Here is a 25,437-nt window from a genome sequence, read left to right as displayed (position 1 = left end):
TACAAGAGAACCTGATGCTTTTTTGAAAGTGTTATTGTAGAGATTTTTTTAGATTTCAGTGCAGTTTCCAGGAACAAATTCACTAAATATATTGTCTAACAAAATTGCTATATTTTATTAACTTTCATCGAATTTTTAAGAGCCAGGATAGCATTAAAATTCATTTCCAGCCATGCAATTGCCTAAAATTTTCTGGGGGAGGACCCCCATAATATGGGGCCCATCATGAGCCCCAGCCGAGGGCCCACAATCCCCCCACACCACCCCTGCTGCCTATAGTCTTCCTCTTACCACTGAAAGTGAATGAGCAAGAGATGGTAATGGAGATGTAAGAAGAGTTACTTAAAATTAAAAATAGAGCAAAATAAATGCCTAATATGAGGTTAAATAGATGCCTAAATCAGTGTGGTTTGTGAATGATCATGCATTGTTGAGCCAGACACCAAATGCTAGCAGGTTCTCGGGTATGCACAAGTAAATAATAAAAATAATACTGCATTAAGATTAATCACATATAGTCCACAGTCATGTAGTTTATTTTAAGGGAAAGGAATTAAGGCTAAGCATACAAGTAGATGTCATGAACTTGAATAAGTGGAATAATTTAACTATTAGTACTACAATAAATGAAAATGGACACAGCAGTAAGAATTTCAGGAGGAGAGTACATGACTTAAGCAAAGGAGGAGTGTATGAATTGGAGAGTGTTTACAATCAGTGGGCACAAGTGCAAAGAAAAGGACATAGTGATGAGTCTGATATGGAGTGTTGCAATGTAGAGTAGAAACATGGATACGAAGGAAGGAGGATAGTAAAAGAAGGAAGCATTCAAGAAGTGGGTATGTGAGATGAATGGAAATGAATACATAAAAATAAGAACTGACATGGGGGTTGAGGAGAAAAAACTTAAAGAGAAGATATTGAATGAACTTAGTACGTATGTATTGACATAGCAAGTGCTAAACAAGAACTGCTTCATGAAAACTGCTAGAAGGAAGGCTGTTTACGAAGCAGTAAAGTGGAAGGAAGAGAATAATTTTCATATGAAATGAATACCGCAACATATCCATGATCATGGATAGAATAAAAGAGGATGGGCTCTAATGTGGAATAATGAGGTAAGTTCATTGCAATAAGGGGGAAAGGCTGTGATGATTTAAAAAAATACTTTTCCTTAATATTCCCTGACTGGTAGAAAACTTAAAAACATCACGTTAAAAAAAAAAATAACAAATTTTTAGAATGAAAAGATTGACAAGCAAAACAAAATTTTCATTATTCCCATTTTAACATTTCCTGTTAGACACCTTCAAGGTGGATTACAAATGAAGCATTGGGCAACTAATTTTTAATTCAATATGTGGAGAGCTTAGACAGTTATGTATCAATATCACCGCTTTCTCTCTATATACCTTACCAATAAAATGGCAATGGTGGCATTGTAATGTGTATGAAATCAGACAAAGAATTAATTTGGTAAATCATGTATTAACAGATGATTACATTAAGCTAAAGAGAAATAGAAATTTAATTGAACAGAAAATTAAAAGGCACACAAAAATGGTGATTAGATGGAAGTCAATGCATTTACAGATAACAATTAGAACTCCGCACAAGAAGAGGATGATGGTAACAATAAATATTCAGAAAGGAGTTTGTGTAAGAAGTTCTGGAAACACTTACCACTTCACTTCATAAATACAGAATTACCAATCACAATGGCTTCAAAAATATTAAAGGTAATAAAGTATGTACAATTACGATAGAATAAATATTAACCAGGGAAAAAAATGTTGTGTAGTCCCATAAAAAAATTTTGGTTTAAGTTTTATGCTTAATGGGAATGGTAATTTTAAAAACATGAAACATGGAGAGGAAAGATGAAGAATTAGAAAAGTAGAGATAGTTTGTGTAGAAATTGAAGGTAAAAACATCCTTGCCCAAAGCAATAATGAAGAGTTATAACACACATTCTCAAGTTATCCCATCTCAAGCATATGATGTACATACTTCTTTAAGTTTCCAAATAGATGCTATGGAACTCCACTGAAATTTTTATGATGAGCTCTTTCCTATTTCACCCAAAAGATAATAGCAGAGACTGTTAAATTTCACAGAAGCAAACATCTGAAAACCTGAGACTTCTGTATTTCTGAAGAATAAGTCAGCAGTGTATAAATAAGGGGTTGTTACGAAATGAATAATTATAACGACAACTCAGCTACAGCAGAAGATAGCATTCTTTTCCTCTATGCGTTAATTGTCCATAAAGAGTCATTGCACCCCACGTGCATGTAATAGAACACTAAAGCCTCATATTTCTAAAGCCATTGTACTAGATAACTTGACGCATGCAGATGAATGAACTCCATTAAGAATCCATCACCCACAGTCATTGCTTAGCAATTAACCATCTTTTGCACATCTGCAGCTCATGATTTTTTCTACCAAAATCTAAGTCTCCTGACTTATGAATCACCACATAATCTTACACATATTCATACTAATTGGCATTATACTCGGAGAGAGCAATACTTCCAAAAGGTATCATATTCCTAATATGAACTAGCCCTTACTGCAGTTACACCTACTAAATCTTGGCTTCGAAGAATGAGCTAACCAGGCGAAAATAAGACCACAGTCAAATTTCTATTCATAAATTAAATAAATTCTCCCTCTGACTTTGGTTCCCATTCAAGAAATCAGCCAAATCATGTCAGAAGATTTTCTTAGTTAAGATAATCTCAGTTACCCAATTACCATCATAGCCTAAACAATTCCAAACACTGCCGCTATAATTTTAGAAATGATGTACCATGTAAATTACAACTTATCCATTACTAACATTCCTACAAACACCATTTCCTTAAAAGAGGTAATTTGGCCAAATTACTTCCAAAAAACACCTAATGATAGACCTAAGGCTGATTAAGTGACAAGAAAAATAAAAGCTTATTATATTATGAGTAGAAGGACAAAATTACACATACCAAAGTTTTGACAAAGCATTTTTTCTATTTTTACAATTAATTCCTCGAGATAGGGTGAATATAACAGTAATCATGAAGCACAGGGCACTCATTTGCCAAATGAGGAAGAGGTACAAAAATCGAGTACAAATTGATGTACATAATCAAAAGGTATTTACTAAGGATAGCCCACTGTTGAATAGATGTCATTCACATTTGTAAATAACCATTCATAAAAAATCAATCATCCTTAAGCAATCAAGGCAAAATATAGAGGCCTTATGGCAGTAAATTTCATAAGTTCATTCTGCTAAAGAAAAATAGCATTATCTCCGACTAAATCCTGAATCCAATATGGCAAAAATAATATATCCTTCCCAATTTTAAAAAAAAGTGATTGCACGAGAATCCCATTTTTTTAGCTTCACTTTCATCATGAGGCAGTTTTGTCATTACATCATAGTATTCATACCTCTGAATATCAGAGAAAACAATAAAGACCTCAGTTCATCGTTCACAATGTAAGCTTTAAATGCAAATGATGCTCCCCATATTCTTAGAAATGCAACAGTTGATACAAACTGATGGCAAGCATGGTGAATGGAAGTAATATACGTATCTTGTATCATCTTCATCCAAGACACATACAATAGGAAATAAGAATAACACTATCAAGGTGCAACATAATTACCAATCTTTTGGCAATGTCTATTTCTATGAACAAATTCTATTGCTGATAACATCACTGGACAAAATAACAGAACAAAAATAATATTTAGGTACTACTTTGGTACGTTAATACCCTAACTCTCACAAGCATCACATTCTTTACTTTCTACACTTCTTTTCTTTTTTGATGGTGTCTCATCACTGAATAAACTGATTCTCGGATGAGAATCTTCTGCACAATAATCTTCCAGGGCAGTGCAACCCAAAACATTTTCCCTGCTGTGTGATGAATGCTGGTTATCTTGGGCACTGTGATCACTCACACTGTTGGCGCTAGTTTCACTGAGTGAAACGCTTTTTTTCTTATTCTTTTTGCCTCCAACGCAGTGCTGTTCAACGACATGGCGCACATAATTTGATACCATCCACTTTGACATGTTGTATTCACTGCACACTCTATAAGTCCTAATCGATATTGTGCACAGGAAGCACTGTACATCTGCGAGCAGTCGAAACTTGGTAATGACATGCTGACCGTGCAAATCATTAACGGCAAGTTTTATGTTCTCATTGTAATCTGATACTTTTTCACTCAAACTTTCTTTAATTACACTAACAAGATGATCCTTTTCTCTTTTCCAGTACGAAGGCCCACATTCTTCACTCTCATCCACTTTTTCAGAGCCAATATCAGAGCTTTCACCATGCTTCAAACATGTTTTCATAGCATTAGGAACACCAGATGAATGCTGGCAAATCCTTATCTTGGGAAAATCTTTTTGCATCTGACTATCACTTTTTGTATCACTAAGAGATACAGTTTTATCCTGAATAGCTTCTTTACACCAATCTTGATCCAACAATTGCCCCTGATTTTCAAATGGCTGAGGATTCAACCCAACTTCATCAGCAAATGAGCATTCATTATTCTTTTGGATTGCTCTGGATAGCTTACGAGATTCTTTCCAGTATTCAGCCATTTTAACAAGAATATTGACATGACCCCATACAATCCTGAAACGTTCAGGACATCTTTCAAATATTCCATAATAGTCTTCTCTTAAACAATCAGCTGGAATGACATAAGGCATATCCTCTCGGACAAACCTCTCCAGAACTGGTACAAGACTTCCAGCAGTGAAGTTAGCCATTGATAATCCATTATCAAATCCATTCATTTTTAAAATATGTTTCAGATACTTTGGAATTTTTATTTCAAGAGCAGCTTCTGTGGCTCTCCAAAAATCAGCTGCAAAACCCTATGGTGGCAATAACCAAAATACAAATAAGAGTTACGCTCCTTTCAAGTATACGTGTAAGCATAGCAATAAATGTCCACACCAATTGCTAGAGAGTCAACCATGCCACAACTGTATGCAAAGACAGGAATCATAGAGTTTAAATTTGTCATTTTCCAGAAACACTTTCATCAAAGACGCTGTAAAATATGAACAAAAATCAACATAATTATGAAATATTTCCTCATAAAATTTTGAGAGTAACATGTGTACCATCTTACGTGCTAAGTATTAAAGTTTCTGGATTTAATAAGCTGAAGGCTTTATTCAGACCAACTTTTAAAAGGTCAGTTTCCCGTGAATGCTAACTTAGATTCATTCATGGCTTCCAGCAACACTTTTTGCACAGCTTGAAAGTAAATAATACAACTTTTGGATTAGCTCTATAATGATTACCCTCCATCCTCAGTTCACGCTAGTTGACTTCTATCACTTGATTCTGTTAAAAAGTCATAATGCTGCTAGCTAGATGGATGAGAAACTATCCCAATTTTTGCTAAAAAAAAACGAACTCTTTCCTGTACTGTCAATTCATGTTACACCATTTGAAGTCAGCTACATACTACATCAGCACTAAGCCATAGGGGCCAATTGGGGGGGGGGGCAACTGCCCCTCCCCCAGAAGCGAAAATAAATTTAGTTCAAAACAAAAGTTATGAACAAATTTTCTTTTGGAAGAAAAATTATATATATGTATTAGTATAAAACATGAATCTAAAATAAAAAACATTATTTTTTCAAGCAAATAATTATAAAAAAACTAATGAATTGCTGTCATAATTCCCATAAAATTTTGTTTCATTAACCTTATCAGTGCAAAAAAGTTACAACTTGAATGACCACAGCTAGTTTTGCTCCCCCCCCCCCAGTTTTGATTTTGGGTATGCCCATGCATAGGGGTCAAGTAAACTGTAACATTGTTAATTATATTATAAGTTTGATGAATCTACTATTTTTATCAGCTCATGCAGGACAAATGCCACATCAGTTCATTCCTTTGTAGAAAGCATTCAAAGGTTATATGTGAAGTGGACACATGGTTATAGCAGCTAGTCACCACTGGTTCAAACCAACGGTTTTATAGCAAGGAGGGTTCCAAGATGCGTGGTTTGCTTTTGAGCGAGCGCACATTTACTTTTATGGACTAGCAACACTAGTAGGCCACAAGGAGGGGAGTGCTGGGGAGAAAAGAGAGGGATGAAGAGGAATAGTGAGGTTGGGGGGGATAGCTCCTCTGTTTGGTTACTAGCTCTCTTTGGTTCAGCCGCCAAGAGTAAAAAAAAAGGATATAGCATAAGCATCCTGAATAAAATTAAGAACTCAAGACACAAAAAAATATGATAATCCAAGAGCTTCAAATGACTGAACTGTGTACACCTTTTAATGATCTTAAGAAAAATCATACCTCAAATCCTAGGCGAGGATCAGTCACTCCTCTTTCAGAACAACAAGGCATGCTGTCCATCTGCAAGAGCAAGAAAACACAGTTTCTGTGATCATATATAATACTTGATATACATACATGAATGTATGCAGTCACAACATGACCGTTATAAAGGTAAAATCTTTTCCACTAAGAGTCATATTCTAGTTAGAAAAATGAAATCAATTACATAGTCATACTTTAAGGATATTACGTAATTAACATCAACAACTCTAGGAAAAATTGCATGAGACTGTCGTATCACGAGCCGGAACTGTGTGGTCATCGCGGAGAATAGCAGTGGCGATAACAAAGGGTAGGCAAAAAATAATGAGCGTTAAGGCGGAGAAGAAGGCAAGGCGAATATCGTGGAATGGCATGAACAGCTCTCCTCGTCCTCTATTGGTGGGAACGGCCAGTCCTAAGTGCGGACGACCGGCTAAATTAGAAAGTGTGAGAAAATTGTGACTCCGATAACACTGGTAAACACGATTTTTGGCGCAAAAGGTTCATTAACCGATACTAATAGCGTTTTTCGCGCTGATTTCAAATATGTAAATAGTTTTTCTCCATCACCCTCAGTTTTCGTGTGATTGACCGAAACGTCCCGAAAATCCAGAAAAATTTGGTTTTATGCACCAATATACACTTAAAAGGACATAACTTCCACCCTAGTTATCGTAGAGCAATGAAACAAAAACCAGTGCACTTGTCATACTATACGCGTGAATTGAGACTGCATTTCGTTCCATTATACATCGTCAGGGTTGGTACCCGGGGACCACAATGTCAAAAAATGCAATTTTGTTCCTGAAAAAGCGAACTTTCTGGACGCCCAGTGATATATATATTTATTTTTTTAGTATTGTCAATTTTATCGCTCATATATTATTAATCAGGGATGTGTCGTGAGTAGTGGATCGGAGTGCGTGCTTTATAATCGCACACATTCCTACTGTAGTCGCGTTGTCAGTCATTGTTGACCACACTCGCTCGTCAGAATCACCGACATTTCAGTGGCAAGCGTAAGGTGACAGAGGACTTGAATAACCGGTACGAAGTGAATTTGTTTTCTCCTTCTTCAGGGTGCGGTGCTGTGCCTGTGTTTTACGTGTGAGACAAGATGCCCCGGAAGTGCGTTAACCACCCCAACAACTTCTGTTATATTTGTGGGGAGTTGACATTCAAGTCGCAACATCGTTCTTTGACCCCTTTGGTGAAACATTGCTATGAATTATACTTCGGTTGTAAAGCGGGGGAGCAAGACAAGGACTAGGCACCACATATATGTTGTTCGACATGCGCGAAACGTCTCACAGAGTGGGAAAAGGGATCGCAGCGTCACATGAACTTTGCTGTACCCATGGTTCGGCGTGAACCACGAAACCACTCATTAGACTGTTACTTCTGTGTAACAAAGATAAGTGGAATTACTGCAAAATCCAAGCATACAGTGAAGTACCCAGATTTGCCGTCTGCAATGTGGCCAGTTGCTCACAGCGAGGACTTACCCGTGCCAGCTCATCCACCACAACCACCAGTGCACTTTGAACATGAGGAAGACACCCATGTTGAAGAGGTACAGCTGCATGATCCTACGTTTACGGCAAGTTTATCTTCCAGTGAACCTCATCTCCTAACTCAGGGTGATTTAAACGATCTTATTCGTGATTTTTCCTTGTCGAAACAACAGTTCGAACTGATAGGTTCAAGACTAAGTGGCTGGAACTTATTGCATCATGACACAAAGGTGTGTTTCTATCGCAATCGTCAAAGAGAGTTCCAAAATTTCTATTCTGAAGCAAATGGTCTGGTTTACTGCAACAACATTGAGAATGTGATGGATGAACTTGGCCATGAACATAAAACGAGTGAATGGAGACTATTCATCAGCTCGTCAAAAACGAGTTTGAAGGCTGTGCTGTTGCACAACGGTAACAAATTCCCCTCTGTGCCTGTAGCTTATGCTACTCACGTGAAAGAAACTTATGAAAACATGAAATTTCTTTTGGACACAATTCAATATGATATATACAAATGGATGGTGTGTTGCAAGTTAAAGGTTGTTGCCTTGTTAACTGGTCTCCAGGGAGGCTACACCAAATTTTGCATCTTCCTATGTGAATGGGATAGCAGAGATAAGACACAACATTATGTCAGAAAGGAATGGCCACAGCGGCAATCACGAATTCCTGGACAGAAAAATATTGCGCATCCTCCATTAGTCTCCTCAGATGCAATTATTCTTCCTCCTCTGCACATAAAGTTAGGGCTGGTCAAGAACTTTGTAAGGGCTATGGACAGAAATTCAGATGCATTTCGCCATTTGAAGGCACTATTTCCTCGGGTAAGTGACGCCAAAATCAAAGAGGGAATTTTTGTGGGACTCCAGATGAGAATTTTGATGGGTGACAAAATGTTCAAGGATGGGTTACACCCAGTGGAAAGAACAGCTTGGGGGGCACTGAAAAGTGTGATACGGAATTTTCTGGGGAATAATAAAGCAGAGAACTTCCGATACATTGTGGAAGAAATGTTGCAATCGTACAAAGACATGGGGTGCAACATATCGCTGAAAATTCATTTTTTGGACTCGCATCTGGACTTTTTTCCTGACAACCTTGGTGCCGCCAGTGACGAGCATGGTGAGCGGTTCCACCAAGATATAAGTGTTATGGAGAAGAGGTATCAGGGACAGTGGAATGCAAGAATGGTTTCTGATTACCGTTGGACACTGAAGAGAGATGTGAAAGATGCGAAATATAGAAGGAAATCCATCTCCACAACATTTTAAGGTAAGATGATACTTTCTTACATGCTTGCATATTTCTATAAATATGCAAGCTTTTCTAAAACTGAGGGTGATGGAGAAAAACTAATTACATATTTGAAATCAGCGCGGAGAACCCTATTAGGGTCAGCAAATGAACCTATTGCACCAAAAATCGTGTTTACCAAAATTGCATTTTTTGACATTGTGGTCCCCGGGTACCAACCCTGACGATGTATAATGGAACGAAATGCAGTCTCTATTCACACGTATAGTATGACAAGTGCGCTGGTTTTTGTTTCATTGCTCTACGATAACTAGGGTGGAAGTTATGACCTTTTAAGTGTATATTGGTGCATGAAACCAGATTTTTCGGGATTTTCGGGACATTTCGGGGAATCACACGAAAACTGAGGGTGATGGAGAAAAACTATTTACATATTTGAAATCAGCGTGAAAAACCTTATAAAGATCGGTTAATAAACCTCTTGCGCCAGAAAATTTTTGTTTTTTTGTAAACCAGTGTAATGGCTGAAGGCCACAAAAGATTATGGGATTTGATGGTCGAAGGTTGCAAAAGAATATTGGTGATGGGTTTAAGGCCCAAAGTCGGGATGTAACAAGATTACATCAACATAAAACAAGATATTCAAATATAACTACCTCAAAAAATAATATTACCCACAAGTTTCCTTAGATTATATTGAAATAAAAAAGGGTGGTCATGTGCCACACATTAAGGTAGTGGTAATTCTTATCCTTTATTCTAAAAATGTGCACCTGATTGATTGAGGGTCTAGATGATGTTCTCTGCACAATTTGCCATACGACCACAGATAGGCTATCTCTTCTTCCCATCACAATAAAGATTATTTTCTGTTATAAAAATATGATGTACATTATATACAAAAGTTTCGCCAATTTCAATGGCAATAGGATGAAGTCAACTGATCAAATTCAATATTTCAGTACCAACCACATATCATAATCATTCTCTGCCTCAGAGGAGGTTTGTATATGCATATCAGTTGAATATATGTATACCTAGAGTATGCAACCAAAAAGTTTGATTCCAAGATAGGACAGGACAGAAGTAAATACAACAATACCTATTTGTTGAATATGTATTAAGGTGATAAAAGTGAGAATCAAAAGACATATCAATAAAAATGGTTCATACCTCCATTGATGCACGATCAGACATCATTTCTTCTTCCTGCTCCGTTTGAATGGGAGAGATTCTTGCGACCTGAATGGAAATAAATTGTAAATGTAATATTAACCCATTTGCATCCATCCCCTGGGATTTAAATTGACCCCAAACACCACTGACTTTTGAAGAATTTTAGAGTTGGTTTAAATAAGACTTTTAATAGAGTATTTGTTGACTGATTTTGACCAAATTTTTATATGCTGTTAAGAGTTAGCTGCTCTTACATCTAGTAGGAGTATAAATATTTCTAAGGCGATTTACAATGGAAAAAATTGTCTGAAGAGCCACCAGATGGTAGCTACTGGTGGATGGTTCTGCAATGTTAGTACATATGTATTTGCAGTTCCCAACATGTACCCGCCACTGATATAAAAGGTCAAGCTATGTATAAAAATATTATCTTCCTTATATTGATATATATTGGAGGACTGCCCTGAAAGTAATACATGCGACTCTTTACATAATAATGCTTAGCTATAAAACTGAGACTTGATGAAAATGCCTTCATTCCAGTTATTACATCTCTGGAAATAAAGAAGATATTAAAGTATGCAATGGTTCATTTTAATTATTGAACTAAGAAAGATAACTTATGGATTTATTAATTAAATTTTAAAACATTCAGAAACTTTATAATACATTTAAGTTTTGAAAGCGAATTTTGACAATGTAGCCACCGCTTGGATTTTTTTCTATTTTTTGTGGGTTGAAGATACAACCCTTCTATTCAAGTTTTTAAAAATTTGGTAGGAGTAATATTTCACTCAAAGAAAAAAAATTATGATTTGATGCTATCCCTTTGATTTTCCTCATTTTATCCTGAAAACCCATTTGAAAATTTTAATTAGTTATGAATTTAAACACTATGTTCAGCTTATATAAAATACCACATTAGTTATCTTACTCTATTTAAGACCTTTAAAATGAGCCATTGGATATTATTTGGTTTTCCTTATTTATGGAGATATTGAAGTTTAGATAAAAATTAACAACTAACCAAATTTATATTCACTCCTGATCAGTGGTGTAACTAGGAATATGCTTTGGGGGAGGAGGTGGATGGGGTGGCGACCCCATCCCCAGGCAATAATTGTCAGTAGAAATTTTTTCAAAAAATTAGAAGAAAGATTTTCCGGTCAGGGAAAATTTTTGAAAAATGACATACCTAGATAAACATTTTACATAATTTTGGCACTAAAAATTTAACTGTAAGCAGATGCCGTTATTGAATTTCAAAGCTAGACAATAGTTTTAAATGACTTTTTTATTTTTCTGAGTCTTTGGGGGGGGGGGAGATCTATCCCCTCATCCCCCCTTAGATACGCCACTGCTCCTTATTACAGTTTAGACTTCTGATTATCCAGCTGCAGTTTATCCGTGATGCAGATTATCAGTGCACTAGTTCACGCTCCTTCGACTTTTTATGCGATTTTCATAAAAAATAAAATTGGATGCAAAAGCACCACGATAATTGCATTTTAAAGCATGGCTACACCAACACATTGCAGACGACGATAAGCGGTGGGAAAAAACTCTTTATTAATTTTAGAAAATTTTTCAGTGGTTAACAATGGGATAATAAAGCACCTAATGATTCCACAAAGCAATCAATAATATCTGAAAATGTGCATATATAATATTAGATTGTTTGATTTACATAAATTATGAAAATGACCAGAAAATTAAAGTGAGAGTTTGGATTATTCGTGTTTTCTAATTATTTGTGCTGCCTCTCCCCATCATTAGGAGTTTGCTGTATCTGTGCACCTTACCTTATAATTTTGCACACCAATTTCATAAATATAAATCTTAAAACCCTTACATTTCAAACTTAAATTTTGATTACAATGTCAGAAATTCTGAAAGGCACAGGTCTTATTTTCTTTGCCAAATTTAAAATATGTATTATCACATAAAAATTCAACCAAAACCGTAATCATCAACAATAATTCCACACTGAAAGGATACATACTTTGTTTAATCATAAATTAGCTTTTCAATTACCACAAATTCAAAGGTTAATGGCTACTTAGATGCAGTTGACATTGCTATTTTATAAAAGTAAAAGGTTATTTAAAGTATCAATGCAATGAATGCAACATTATTTAACAACGAGTATTCTCACCTGAGGGCTTGCTTCTTCCTGAACTTCTAACAGCTCTGTTTTCATGTCTACAATGTCAAACTGTTGAAGTAAAGAAATTAGAATAAGTTAGACATACAAATATTTATTTTAGATTTCATAAATAAGTAAGTAAAATTTTAAAACTGCAACAGATGTATGCAATCAATATTTGCATCAATACAATAGCAACTGATCATAGTTATAAAACTATTTTTTTATCAGCCAATTAAAACAAGTTTTTGAGGAACAAAATATTCAAAAAATGTGACACAAGTCAAACCAATGCTTTGGGTATTTTATCTCTGAGTTTCTAATAATTATTACAACCCTGAACATTTGCTTGTTTTCAAAAAATGAAGAATTTCCAGGCTGAATTATGTCACTTATTTCTTTACAGATCTCACCATTTCCATACATATGCCATTATTCCAATATCTGAAACTGGAAACTCCTTCGAAGTTCTGACCTCCTATTAAGACTCTACCATTTACTTCGATTTCCTATAATAAACTAGAAGTTAAATTTCTTATATTTCTTTTTCCATCAGCTCACGCATTTATTTAAGAATGTGTGTTTTCCTGGTAATGACTGTGATATTTTCTGCATATGCACATATCTGACTGAATTTCCTTAATAATGTATCTGTTCAAACACATGTATCCCCTTGTTCGGAGCAAAATCAAATACAATGGTGGAAAGCCCATCTCCTTGCTTAATGCCTGTGCTATTTTCAATTTCTTTACCCAACCAATTGCTGACTTTTAATTTTATCTTGGCATCATTCACATTCCCCTTCAATAATTCCATAAATTTTGCAGATATTGCATACTCTTTGAGTACTCTCTGCAGTCTAGTCTGGTTGACACTGTTGAAGGATTGATTGCCTTAAGACTACAAATATTTCTATGTAAAAGTCTTGAAAATCAGGTAAAACAATATCTTGCAAACTGCCCTAAGAGCATAATAAGTCTATGGTAACCACATGCCTAATTATTATACTTTTTCTGGTCATCATCACTGGTCAACAATCCTTGGATTGGTTTGACGCAGCTCTCCACTCAGTTCTCCTATCAGCTAATCTTTTCACTCCTACGTATTTCTTCTCTTTCACATCTCTCTTTACTTGTTCCATATATTTTGTTCGAGGTCTTCCTTTTCCATTCTTGCCTTCCGCCTGTCCTTCGACGATTGTCTTCATCAGGCCATCATGTCTCAAGATATGGCCAATAAGGTTGTTCCGTCTTCTTATTAAGGTTTTCATGAGGCTTCTCTTCTCTCCTACCCTTCTTAGGACTTCCTCGTTCCGAACTCGGTCCATCCATTTGATTTTCATCATTCTTCTGTAGCACCACATTTCAAAGGCCTCTATCCTTGCTTTCTCCGCTGCGGTCATTGTCCATGCCTCACTTCCGTATAGGAGCATACTCCAGATGTAGGTTCTTATAAATTGTTTCTTTACTTCTACATTTAAGTTTCCCACTGTAAGCAGGTGTCTCTTTTGGTGGAATGCTCTCTTCGCCTGGGCTATTCTGCTGATAATTTCTTTCTTGCTTCTCCCGTCACTAGTTATCTTGCTTCCCAAATAACAGAATTCATCCACCTCTATCAGTTTTTGCCTCCCTATTTTAATGTTGGTCTTGACTTCTTCTCTTCTGCTGCATACTAAGATCTTGGTTTTCTTCGTGCTTATTTTCAGTTGATATCTACTCATTACCCTACCCATATTAACCAGAATATTTTTCAAATCCTTATCTGTTTCTGCTATAATGGCTATGTCATCGGCAAATCTTAGCATGCTAATTTTTTCTCCATGGATATTCACTCCCAATTCCTTTTCTTTGATTTCATTAATGGCTTTTTCAATGTAAACGTTGAAAATTACGGGTGACAATGTAAAGCCTTGTTGCACTCCTTTCTTAATTCTTGCTTCTTCACAGCTGGGCCCTGATTTTATCACGGCTACTAGGTTTTTGTATAAACTGTGGATGATTTTTCTGTCATTATAAAGAACCCCAATTTTCTTTAGGATTCCAAGCATTGTGCTCCAATCCACGTTGTCAAATGCTTTCTCTAAGTCCACAAACGCAACGAATGTTGGCTTGTTCTTTTCCATTCTCTTCTCTATGAGCAGTCTTAGGGCCAATATTGCTTCCCTTGTGCCTTTGTTTTTTCTGAATCCAAATTGGTCCTCATCCAAGTACTCTTCTGCTTTTCGTTCTATTCTTCTATAGATGATCCTTGTCAGTATCTTTGATGCATGTGTAGTAAGGCTTATGGTCCTAAAATCTTCGCACTTCTCCGCTCTTTTCTTCTTAGGAATAGGGATTATAATGTTCCTCTCGAAATCCTTTGGTATCTCACCTGTCGTATACATTTCACTTTTTCTGGTATATTTGACATATTACTCATATTTTCTATTGATGCAATATGGCTTTACTTTTCCAAATCCTCAAGATAGACCTATGTACATATATAGTACAATAGTAAAATGTTTACAACCCAACTTGATCAACTCTACAATCACACCAACTGCCCTCGGTGCAACAATTTTAATTACTGACTCTAGTTATTCTATCATAGGTTCTGGTATTAATTCCCCACCATGATTAATTTTTTTAAGGTATGTTACCATTTTAATCTTCCTTTTCATTCAATAACTTTTTTAAATGTTCATTCCATCAAATCACTACCAGCTTCTCCTCCATGATTACCCCATTTATCTGAATATAGTTCCCTCTTTTTTTTTTCAAAAATGCCCATGGTAAAATTAAAGGGGGGACTATATTCCTATGAATTTTTTTTTTAATTTTTCCCAAAACTTAAACCTCAAAATTAAGGGGGGAGGGAATTATATTCAGAGAAATACAGAACTCCTCGATTCTTATCCTTACATCCCTCTATCCTTCCCACAGTTGAGGTGGAATTTATTGCTTAAGCATAAATTTGAAATTTTTTGCCAACACCCTACTCAACTCAGCTATTTTGGATTTGAGCAACATTCAAAAGCATGGTCGTTCTACAAGAATTTTTTGTTTGGGGCATTGACAATTTTCAGTATTCCCAGAAAATCAATTTTGCACCATTATTTTCTAAATGAAGAATTGACAGCTTAAATTCACTATGATGACTACTTTCTACCTTATGCTTTGCAAAATTGGTATTGCAATAGGGAGGGAGATGTAGCCTTGAGTGTGCCCCCTGCAATCAAACCCTCCGACCCACTTTCCAAGTGAACCACCCAAAAAATCTTCCTCGCTATAGCTTACTCATTAAATGTAAACACAAAGAGACTTCCACAATGGCATTTTGAATTTGTAGGCATATTTCATGGCTGTAGTTAAAATGTGCCAGATCCTGTGTAAAGAACGCAGCATTTTACACTGATTGCAATTGAGCGATGAGAATGCCTTGGAAATAATAGGCATGAAAATTAAATAATGAACAAGTATTGCAATATCATCATTACCACCACATCACAGTTTGTAGAAACTAATCATCCGTACATTGACCTTTTGACTATCCTTAATATACACTATAGGATTTTCTCAATGGTAACTGATATAAAAGTTTATTTAGAATGAATGGAGAGGTTCAGAGGTTTCCTTATTTCTTGCGAGAAAAATGTTACCCCAACTTTAACATTCTTTATGCATTTTAAAGGGTCCTGAATTTTAAGCCAAAAGGTCAAGACAAAAATTATAAGCCAGGCTTAAAAGCGGAACATTTCACAGTCAAATTACACACGTTTCAGTGAAATTGCAGGGATTCAAGGTCAAATGACAGGAGTACAAGGTCAAATGACAGGGGTTCAAGGTCAAATGACAAAGAAAATCAATAGTAACAGATTAAAGTCTTAGGTGCAAATAATCATGGCCTTAACAGAATGGCTCACAGAGAAAGTTAACTGGATTTATACTTCTAATTTGCACTGATATTCCATTTGAAACAAGCAGGAACAAGAAACGACGTACTCAAGTTAGTACCAAAGTAAAATTTGAAGAATATAATATTGGCAGGGAGATATGGATGGAGGGACGAGAGCAGAAAGAGAGATTGAGTAGCAGAGGGAGGAAGGAAAGAAGCCAAAATAGATTTCAATCATCTGAGTTGCAGCCCTGCAACTCAGATGATTGAAATCTATTTTGATTTAACTCAGATGATTGACCCCTGGGTGGATTAAGAGGTGGTTCGCAGAGTGACCCCTTCTTAATTTCTAGAAAAAAGGTAGGAAAGTAATAATTAAGGTGGCTCTCCTATACACTTTTTTATTTCCCCAGCTCAACAATGTTTAAGCATAACTGAAAATTTTCTAAAAGCCACTTGTCTACTAGCAATACAGAGTGTTTTTACAGTAAGGAGTTCTACACTCTAAGGACGACAGCTCAAGCTTCTCTCACATTTGGGACTTGCAGCCATGCATTTGCACTCCTGTTACTCCTTTACAAGAATAAAAAACTATTTAAGTCATTAAAATTTAGATAAAATTTAAGGAGATGGTCATCACACCTGCGACCCCCCCTAAATCAGCCTTGGCATGAGCCCAGAGATCAATGACACAAATTATTTACCTACCTAATTATGGAAAGACCTACCCCCATTTTAAGGCTGCCCTCCCTCAACCCTTCATGGCACAACACAGGAAAAGGGATGAAGGAGACAGGAAATGAGGATTCCAGATTCACAGGGGACTTTGACATGAAATACAGCGCCGGTCAAAAAAGCTTGAGAAAGCAAAGCAAACCCATGAACACCATCCATAGGAACTAATCCCTAACAATCATACTTATAAAAATGACCCCAACATCCTAATACGAGCTTGGCTTCACCAAGTGATGACAACACAATATTTGGGTGTCATGATAAGAATATGTCGGTGTCCTCTTTTTTGCACCACCTAATTTCTTACTTGTTCCTTTATTTATCTTTCTTAGCCATGATGAAAAATGGGAGACTAATGGCTAATTCATACATCAACTCTAAAAACATACCATATTTGGAGAGGAAGATCCTTCAAATTGTTCCTCTTGATGGTTTAATTTCATCTCAAATTTTTCATTGGACTTAAGGCTAAGCATCTTGAAATTTCGGAAATCATCCAGCTTGGCACAACATAGCGGGCAAACAACCCATGGCAAACTTAGCCTTTTGTTTACCTTAATGAAGAACATGTATCAGCATTAATGTACACATGGGCGTTGTTAAAAAAATGACATTTTAGACTTAACAACTTTATTAAGCACATCGATTTTTTAGCATGGACAAAGCAAAGGAAGCTGTAACCATACTTTGCTTCAAGATTAACAGTAACGTTGCATACGAGGTACAAGATCCGCATTTGCAAGAATTTACTTTTTCTTCACAAGAATTTCCGAGACATTAAGATTATGAGATAAGTAGAATGATGATGGTATTTTCAATTGATAAGGTCTATGAGCGTTTAAGGTATATATGCCTCTACAGAGGTTTTGCCTGGATGTAGTCTTTCAAGGGATAATCGAAGACAAGAATGGAAAGCTAGCAAAGCGAAAATTTTGAAAGTATTAGATGAAAAACTGAATTCTACAAAAGAAAAGTGTCATTAATGAATCAAGAAAATCGTTGGCATTAGGACTACATTAGGCAAACCAAAGCAAATAACCATATCTAGCACGGTTCATAAACAGAAGCCGAGCAACGAAATATAACATTTCTATAAACCGATTGATTACGAAATACACGTAAAGAAAAAATGGATTAAAGTGCAATATTTGAAGCTTTACATAGGGGAATTGGACCACATAATCCAACAGGAGTGTTTCAATTTGGTGCCATCTGAACAGTAACATTACGAGCTGTACGATAAAAAATCGCACTTGTGACCGAAATGACAGAAATAATATGAATGAATGATGCTGCTCATCATATTAAATCCTAAAGAGGTATTTTGGATACATTGTCCGGTCAATTATAACAAACATCCTTGGCGAGAGAGAAGACCATCAAAATGACCGATTGTTTCACACTACGCAGATAGAGTATCGCTTACAATAACCCTATTCCTATTCTAATGTAAACAATGACCACGTGGAAAATTCAATGCTAAGGAAAACCATAAGACAAGAATTAAACACGAAGCTCTAACTAGTTATTTTCAACCCTGGAATCCTTACCTTAAAATGTAATAAATCTTCAATGGCTTCTTTAATGCTACATCTTCTTTCATTAGTTTCCTCAAAAAGATCGATTAAAGAAACACTATCACGCAAGCACAGTCTACACGTATTAAACTTATCCGACGAACCCATTGTAATAAAGACTGAACCTTTAACTGTTAGAAATATTCACGGATGTCTTGATTTACTTTCAAATTATCCTTCAAGAACACTTACAAGAAAACATTTGTACTTCTACATTCTACTTATTCTAACAGGTCGAGAATCGAGATCTAACAGTACAAAAATTACTCATCCAACCATCTTCAATTAGTATGTTTACCCTGCTCCGAAAAGACCCCAAACCCTAGCATTCTTTCTGAATGCATGTAAACAACAACATCGTGAAGTTCGCACAAAATTCTTAGCACTCGGTTTGCCTACCCTTGTCAAGAGTACCATATTCTGGAAGATTTACTGTACCATTAATTATCAAACACCTGCTAATAGCGTCTTTATAGGGATATAAAAAAGAATAAATATTCAATACATAATTTAAAAAATCGGTAATTATGCATTTTCCGAGACCTTAGAGAGGTTGGTAAATAAAATGTTCACTGAAAGTGCTATATAAATTAAAGTGTGTGGTCACATGTAGCAAGAGGAAGTCAATATTGAATATATCCTCAATTTTGCCTACATCAAACTATTCACATGGTTTGTGACCGTAAAAATGCAATCATATAAAAAATATAGTTATAAATTAAATTATGCGACTGCTAAAAACGTAATTGATGGTGGAAGCTACTACTCACACTCTGAGATATAATAATAAATGAATTACTTAGGGTCACGGAAGTACTGACAAATGATGGTGCCCCATAATAAACCGACGTGTAACACGTATACACCATTCACCAAATTCTTCAGTACCACAAATAAAAATATTACAGAGAAATATAACTACGATCACATAAAAATATAAGAAAAAGTGCATATTAAGGGGAGTCCCCAATTATTCCAAAAAAAATAAAAATTTTGACCTTCGAATAAGTAGAAATTTGATATTGCTTTCCTATACAGGAATAAATCAGGGATTAACTGTCACAAAAATGATGTTTTTATCAATCCATCGGCTCCTAATTGCGACCGCTATCTAACAATAAGACAATCATGACATTAAAAAAAGGAGGAGTTTGAAGAAAAATATCGAATCCGAGGGATGAGATTATGGAATTATAGGTTCTTCATAAGAGTTGATGTCCTATCTCGTATCACGCCCTTCATAAACCCAGGAAGAAAACGAATAGACCTTTCTTCTTCTCTTCCACAGCCGCCCTTCATTATTGTCACGGAATTTAAGGTCCCGAAATGAGATGATTCTGATGAAGGTTGTTGCGGGTACCTACCATGGTAGGTATACCCATCTTCATCATGGCTAGCTAGATACATTTGAGGTTGAAGGAATGTTGTTCTTACCCTACTCCTTCCTTACCCTGGCATCACCAAAAGGATTATATCTGTATATTTTAAAGATTTCGAAATACATCGGTATACAGATATCGGATCGGTGAAAGTGCCCCTCTTTGTCCCCGCCCTCTCAGCGGCCCAGCCCGTCATTAACTGTAGTCCCTACAAAAAGTTTCGTTCAATCATAATGACCACTGACCAGCAAAGTACATATATAAAATGTGCTCCTCTGTTTCTTCCTTTCTTCTTTCGAAAAATCTTTCCGAACTTTTGTCGCAACCATGGCCCTTATATACGGGCCTTGGTCGCAATTCGGTCTTTCCAGAGAGAGGTAGGTCCTCTCCCGCTCGCGGCTGTGACATTAGGGGAGCACCGGAGAGCACTATGATCTAGAGAAGGTGCTGTAGGAAAATAGGCAGTCTCTTTTTCCATTTGTTTATTACAAGTCGATGCCCAAAGTTACATTAGGATCAGTGGCGTATACGTATGGGAGGTACAGGGGGGGGCGCGCGCCCCCCTCTTGGGGGGCCACCCGCATTGCCGGAAATTGCAGAATCACAATTGTAGCTTTTTTATATCATAAAATGGCTATGTTTTGTATATTTATCTACAGAAATATCTGTGAAATATTTTTATTTTTGGAATATTCTTCCACATACATAGGAGGTGCAAATCATGGTTTCGATAACAGTGGTCCCCGCCGCTCTAATGAGACCGAAGAGACAAGAGGGCGGAAATCGAAAAAAGCCGACCAAAATCCAATTTTTTGCCATTTATTTGTATTGATCCAAAAGTTGAATAACATTTTTTTTAAGTCTAGATACCCAAAATTGGTTAACTCATTTTTATTCATGCTCGTTATGTATACATGTTAACCTACAAAAAGTGACAAAAAATCGCGATAGATTTCTGAATATTAGTAAAATTTGGTTAGAAAAAGTCATTCACACTTGTTAAATGCTGTATTAATATACCTATCTCCCAAATATCTTCGAGTTGGTAAAATTATGAATCGACAATACTAGTAGAGGTCAATGATAAATACTTTTCTTGGAATTTTGGACGACCTGATTACCCGCTTCTCAGTAATTTTGAGAATTTTATCGACTGGAATTCAAGTAAATGATACGATTTTCTCAGCTTAATGCTGGCTTAAAACAGCTAAACTGTGCGAAAAACTTTATCCATGCCATCGCATGGCACCAACTATTCACAAATGTTTAATCATAAATGTTTATTCATAAATGTTTAATGCATGGAGAGGGAATAGTGAAAAATGCCATTCTTCCTATTCGAAGGAATGCATTGGAAGCCCGGCACCAATAGGCACCAACATACCAGAAAAGGTTCTAGGATTGCCGCAAACCATGACCTTTTCCATAGGCTTCTGCTTACATCAGATCCTTTCATTTGTTGTTCCGCGGGGGTTCACCCTAAAGTAAATAAGTTACCAGAGGAGGTGAAAAATATTCTGTCGATAGAAAAAAATATTTGGGAATATGAGGAGTCGTCATCTTCTGACTAAAAATAAGAGTTTAAGCCTTTTTTTTTTGAGCAATTAGCAATAAAAATATTTCTCTACGGCATATTTTTACATTATTACGCTTCAATGATCTAAAATTCCAAGTTAAAGACCCAATAGAAAATATTTAAATCATCAAGCTTGTTAGCTTTAACGTTGTTTTAAATGGAAGAAATTCTTTCTTTCGCCAAATGTTCCCGTACAAAAATAATCGACTTACCCCGGGAAACTATACTCCCCGCATCGCATAACCTTATTTATTTACTTTGATCACCTTCATAAACAATATTCTGGACTTAATCATCCTAAATAACTTTCATTGTATCTTTAAAATACACAATTTTCATAAATCTAGCTACACTTATGCTAGAATACAGCGATTTTTGCCCAGTTTTTTTCAGTTTCAGTCCAGCCGCGGCGGGATTTCCCTATCCCATTCCCTCAATCCCGATATTATCCCTGGAGCTGTCGTCGGGCTCTCATCGCGGCGGCGCTTCCTTTCCTTTATTCCTTCCTCTTTCCTTCCCCTCCTGAGGAGTGCGGGTGTAAAAGTCTCGGACTTCAGTCCCGCCCCTCAGAAGTCTATCCCCGCAAAGGTCATTTTTTGAGTTTTTTTTAGATTTCAGTGCAGTTTCAAGAAACACCTTCACTAAATAGATAATAGAACCGTAATGCATTATCAAATTTTATAAGCTGTAATATTCTCAATCTACAATTTTTTTTTCGAAATTGCTGTTCTTTTTTATTAACTTACATCTAGTTTTTAAGTGCCAAACTAACTTAAAAATGCATTGTATGGTATGGTATTTGGAGGAGGCGACCGACAGCTGAGGTTCTTTGCGTCATAAGGGAAGGTTATGGAAGGAAGGGTGGAAGAAGAGATACCCGGCGTCGGCATTATCCTGCTCATAACGAAAGGCGCCAAAGGAACCACGGCTTAACGTCCCATCCGACGGACGGATTGTTGCGCTTGAAATGTCCTCCACACAACACTCAAGCAGGGATCAGGCAGTCTCTGAAAATTCTCTGCCATCGCTGGGATTTGAACCCGAGCCCGCCGGGTGGGCAGCCAACACTCTAGCCACCGCACCAACCCGATCCCCTTAAAAATGCATTTCCGGGCATTTAATTTCCTTAAGTTTTCCGAGGAAGGACCCCCGAATACCCAGGTAAGCAGGGCTTCATCATGAACTGCAGCCAAGTGCCCCAATCCACTCCAGACTGCTACAGGTTATCAGGCTTTAAGTTGAAAATTATTGCACAGATTAAAGCAGTTGGATAATTTGTCTATTTTATGTAATCACATCGTGATCAGTGTTGCAGCGAGGGGGGGATTTTGGGGGATAACCCCCCCCCCCCAGAGCTCAGAGAAATTTTTAAGTTTAATCCATTTTACTTACTTGGATCAGTATTACTTATAGAATAGGGTTAGGATTAATCAAATATCCCTCAAAAAGAGGTAAAACTCGCCATTTTGAACCATTATTCTTAAAATTTTTCTGGAGGAAGGCCCCCGCAACTCCTGCTTACCTTGGTAGATATGCAATACCCCCACACCCGTAAGTATTAGTGGCGCATAAAACCCCCCCTAGCCTTAATTCTTAGCTGCGCCCCTGATCGTGATTACTACAAAGTAACGTTTTTCAACGCTGGCAACCGCGATCGATCGCTGCGCGGCCAATTCAAGCGCTCTTGATATTTTTTGAGCTCCAACAGAGAAAGAAAGAGTTGATAAATTGTGTCAATGGAGATGAGGCTATTGCTGGTTATTTCCAATGATCATCGTCAGAGTTCCAATAGGTAGTGGGAAAAGGGGTCATCAGATAAATTCTGAAATCAAGGCGGTAAGAATAAAAGTAACATAATAAATCAATATAAACCACGAGACAGGAGATCCGACAGGAATTACGATATGGACGGATCTTGTGAAGGATGATTCAGTATTTCACAACAAGTTGGATTTTTTTTGACGATATTTATCTGAAAGCACCGCGCAAGCGGCTGCATTCAAAACGAAGTCCCATAGTTGACGGCGTAAATCATCAGAGAAATCTCCTCGGCAGCGCCTTTTGTAAGTTGAGTACTTTCATTACGATGACTCATGTACAAGTAGCCGCCTTGGTTGGTATCACAAGCTCGTCCCATCCGCGAATACACTTCAATAGGTACACTTCGGCACATTCGACGTAAAGATGGCTGTTGTGAAGGACATAAGAATACATAGTACCGTTGCGTCACTCAACCATGCATTAGAGAAGGAAGCAATAAATTTATTTTCTCTAAGATTATTTGATAACTGCAGACGGGTGAATTAAAGTTATTCTCACTCTGTTCTCAAGGATGACTCATTTGCATCAAAACCGGTATTGCAGGGGAATAAGAGGATAGGGAAAAATACTAAGTGTTTTCACTTATTCTCATTACGAACTTGGGCTTGGAGATAAATTGCAGCGAGGTCCTTTCAATGTAACCGACTTTGAACAACCGAGGTTACCAAACCCTCTCATATTATTTCATAGCATGAGGAGAAATAACAAACTATTTTATATTCCTAGAATACACACTCTGGTTATTGACAGCATGAAAAAGTATTTTTTTTTGCATTTTAATGTTAGGTACTCGCTTCTCTTTTCCGTTATTGAGGCATAATTTATTTTCTCAAAGGCTGAAATTCTAATTATTAAAAGAAACCGTTTCATCTAATTATTTTTCTTTGGCAAAATTAATCGTTTCATTGTTAGGAACAGCAGGATGGATGTAAATGCTTTTTAATCATGGAAATGGTTGCATTTTTTTGAATACCGATACAGCTGACTCAAGCTTGAATGCTTAAAGTTAGTGCTTTTCTGGATCTTTGGGGAGATGTTGAGACTTCATGCATTTGTAGCGCCGTTTCTCTTTCGGTTCACGAGGGCCGTCCCATGGTACTATGAAATACAAAAAGCACATTAATTTTCATTAATTTAATCCAACAAACAAATTATTTAAATTTATTCTGAACTGCAGTAGATATTACCAATCAAGAGCTAAAATATACTATCTTATAGGATGTGCTGCAAAGAGAAAACAGCGCATTCTCTGTTGAATTTGTAAATGAGTAAAACCTTAGTGTGCTTTCACTTAGAAAAAGAATGGAGATATGGGTTTGACCAAACAGCATTTGGATTATATGTGAAAATGATCTAATAAGGTACTAGATAAGGTATGTACTTGATAAGGTACTAGATAAGAGGTACTTGATAATGACCTCTATGGTCGAAACATGTCGTACGGACGAAATAAATCTGGAAAGCAGCGAAGTCTCCTTTTCATTTTCGTGTATTAATTTCCACAAAGTTGAGCCGAAAACCATTTAATGGATTATATGTTCCTCAATAGCTCACCTCACTTCCGGAAGTTGCGCCGCGTGGGTTGGAAGGAATTCCATACTAATGTCTACACCCCTTGTCCTCAGCACACAAAACAGGGCCAGGGCACACCTCTGACGCTGAGTTACTTTCATTCCCTTACGCCATTTCCTCTACTTCACCCCGTCCTCATTTCCCATTAACCCAATACAGGTCGAGGAATGATCTCAGCAGTCACCCTCGCAATTTGGTCAACTCGTCACGGACTGAGATGGATGAACACAATTGAATAGGACTCAGAGGTGGATCTAGATTCCGACCAGGGAGGGTAAACCCAGTTCATAAAAATGCCAGAGATCCAATATAGCGCCCATTTTTCGTAAAAATAGCATTTAAATGAACAAAATGAGAGTGGAGATACTCATAAATTAACAATAATATCATTATAAATGAATACACATAAATGATTTTGCTGAGGCAAAATCTTACAGATAAGCACC

At 36.7% G+C, this 25,437-nt stretch overlaps 1 protein-coding gene across 2 annotated transcripts; it reads right to left on the bottom strand.

The window, feature by feature from the left end:
* Nucleotides 1–1,468: 1,468 nt before the first annotated feature.
* Nucleotides 1,469–19,045, bottom strand: LOC124159239. 2 transcript variants are annotated; one of them, XM_046534911.1, is made up of 6 exons: nucleotides 18,617–19,043; nucleotides 17,456–17,620; nucleotides 12,468–12,527; nucleotides 10,310–10,378; nucleotides 6,342–6,401; nucleotides 1,469–4,897 (listed from the first exon to the last, which is right to left on the bottom strand). In XM_046534911.1, exons 1-6 carry the CDS (start codon nucleotides 18,749–18,751, stop codon nucleotides 3,773–3,775), a joined length of 1,614 nt encoding a protein of 537 aa, XP_046390867.1. In that variant the 5' UTR covers nucleotides 18,752–19,043; the 3' UTR covers nucleotides 1,469–3,772. The 2 variants fall into 2 exon arrangements, with proteins under 2 accessions (XP_046390867.1, XP_046390868.1); XM_046534912.1 differs by lacking the exon at nucleotides 17,456–17,620 and having other exon boundaries at nucleotides 18,617–19,045.
* Nucleotides 19,046–25,437: the final 6,392 nt, after the last annotated feature.

Source organism: Ischnura elegans, chromosome 5 (genome assembly GCF_921293095.1).
Source record: "Ischnura elegans chromosome 5, ioIscEleg1.1, whole genome shotgun sequence".
Classification (NCBI taxonomy): Eukaryota; Metazoa; Arthropoda; class Insecta; order Odonata; family Coenagrionidae; genus Ischnura; species Ischnura elegans.
Note: the sequence above shows the minus strand (reverse complement) of the source record. Positions and strands in the feature narration are given on the sequence as shown.

Excerpts from the sequence above, each read along its gene's own strand:
- LOC124159239 (XM_046534911.1), bottom strand. The coding sequence starts at position 18,751 with ATGGGTTCGTCGGATAAGTTTAATACGTGTAGACTGTGCTTGCGTGAT. Across the intron at positions 12,528-17,455 it reads GATCTTCCTCTCCAAATATG|TTTGACATTGTAGACATGAA; the intron begins GTATGTTTTTAG and ends TTACTTCAACAG. Across the intron at positions 10,379-12,467 it reads AGGAAGAAGCAAGCCCTCAG|GTCGCAAGAATCTCTCCCAT; the intron begins GTGAGAATACTC and ends ATTTCCATTCAG.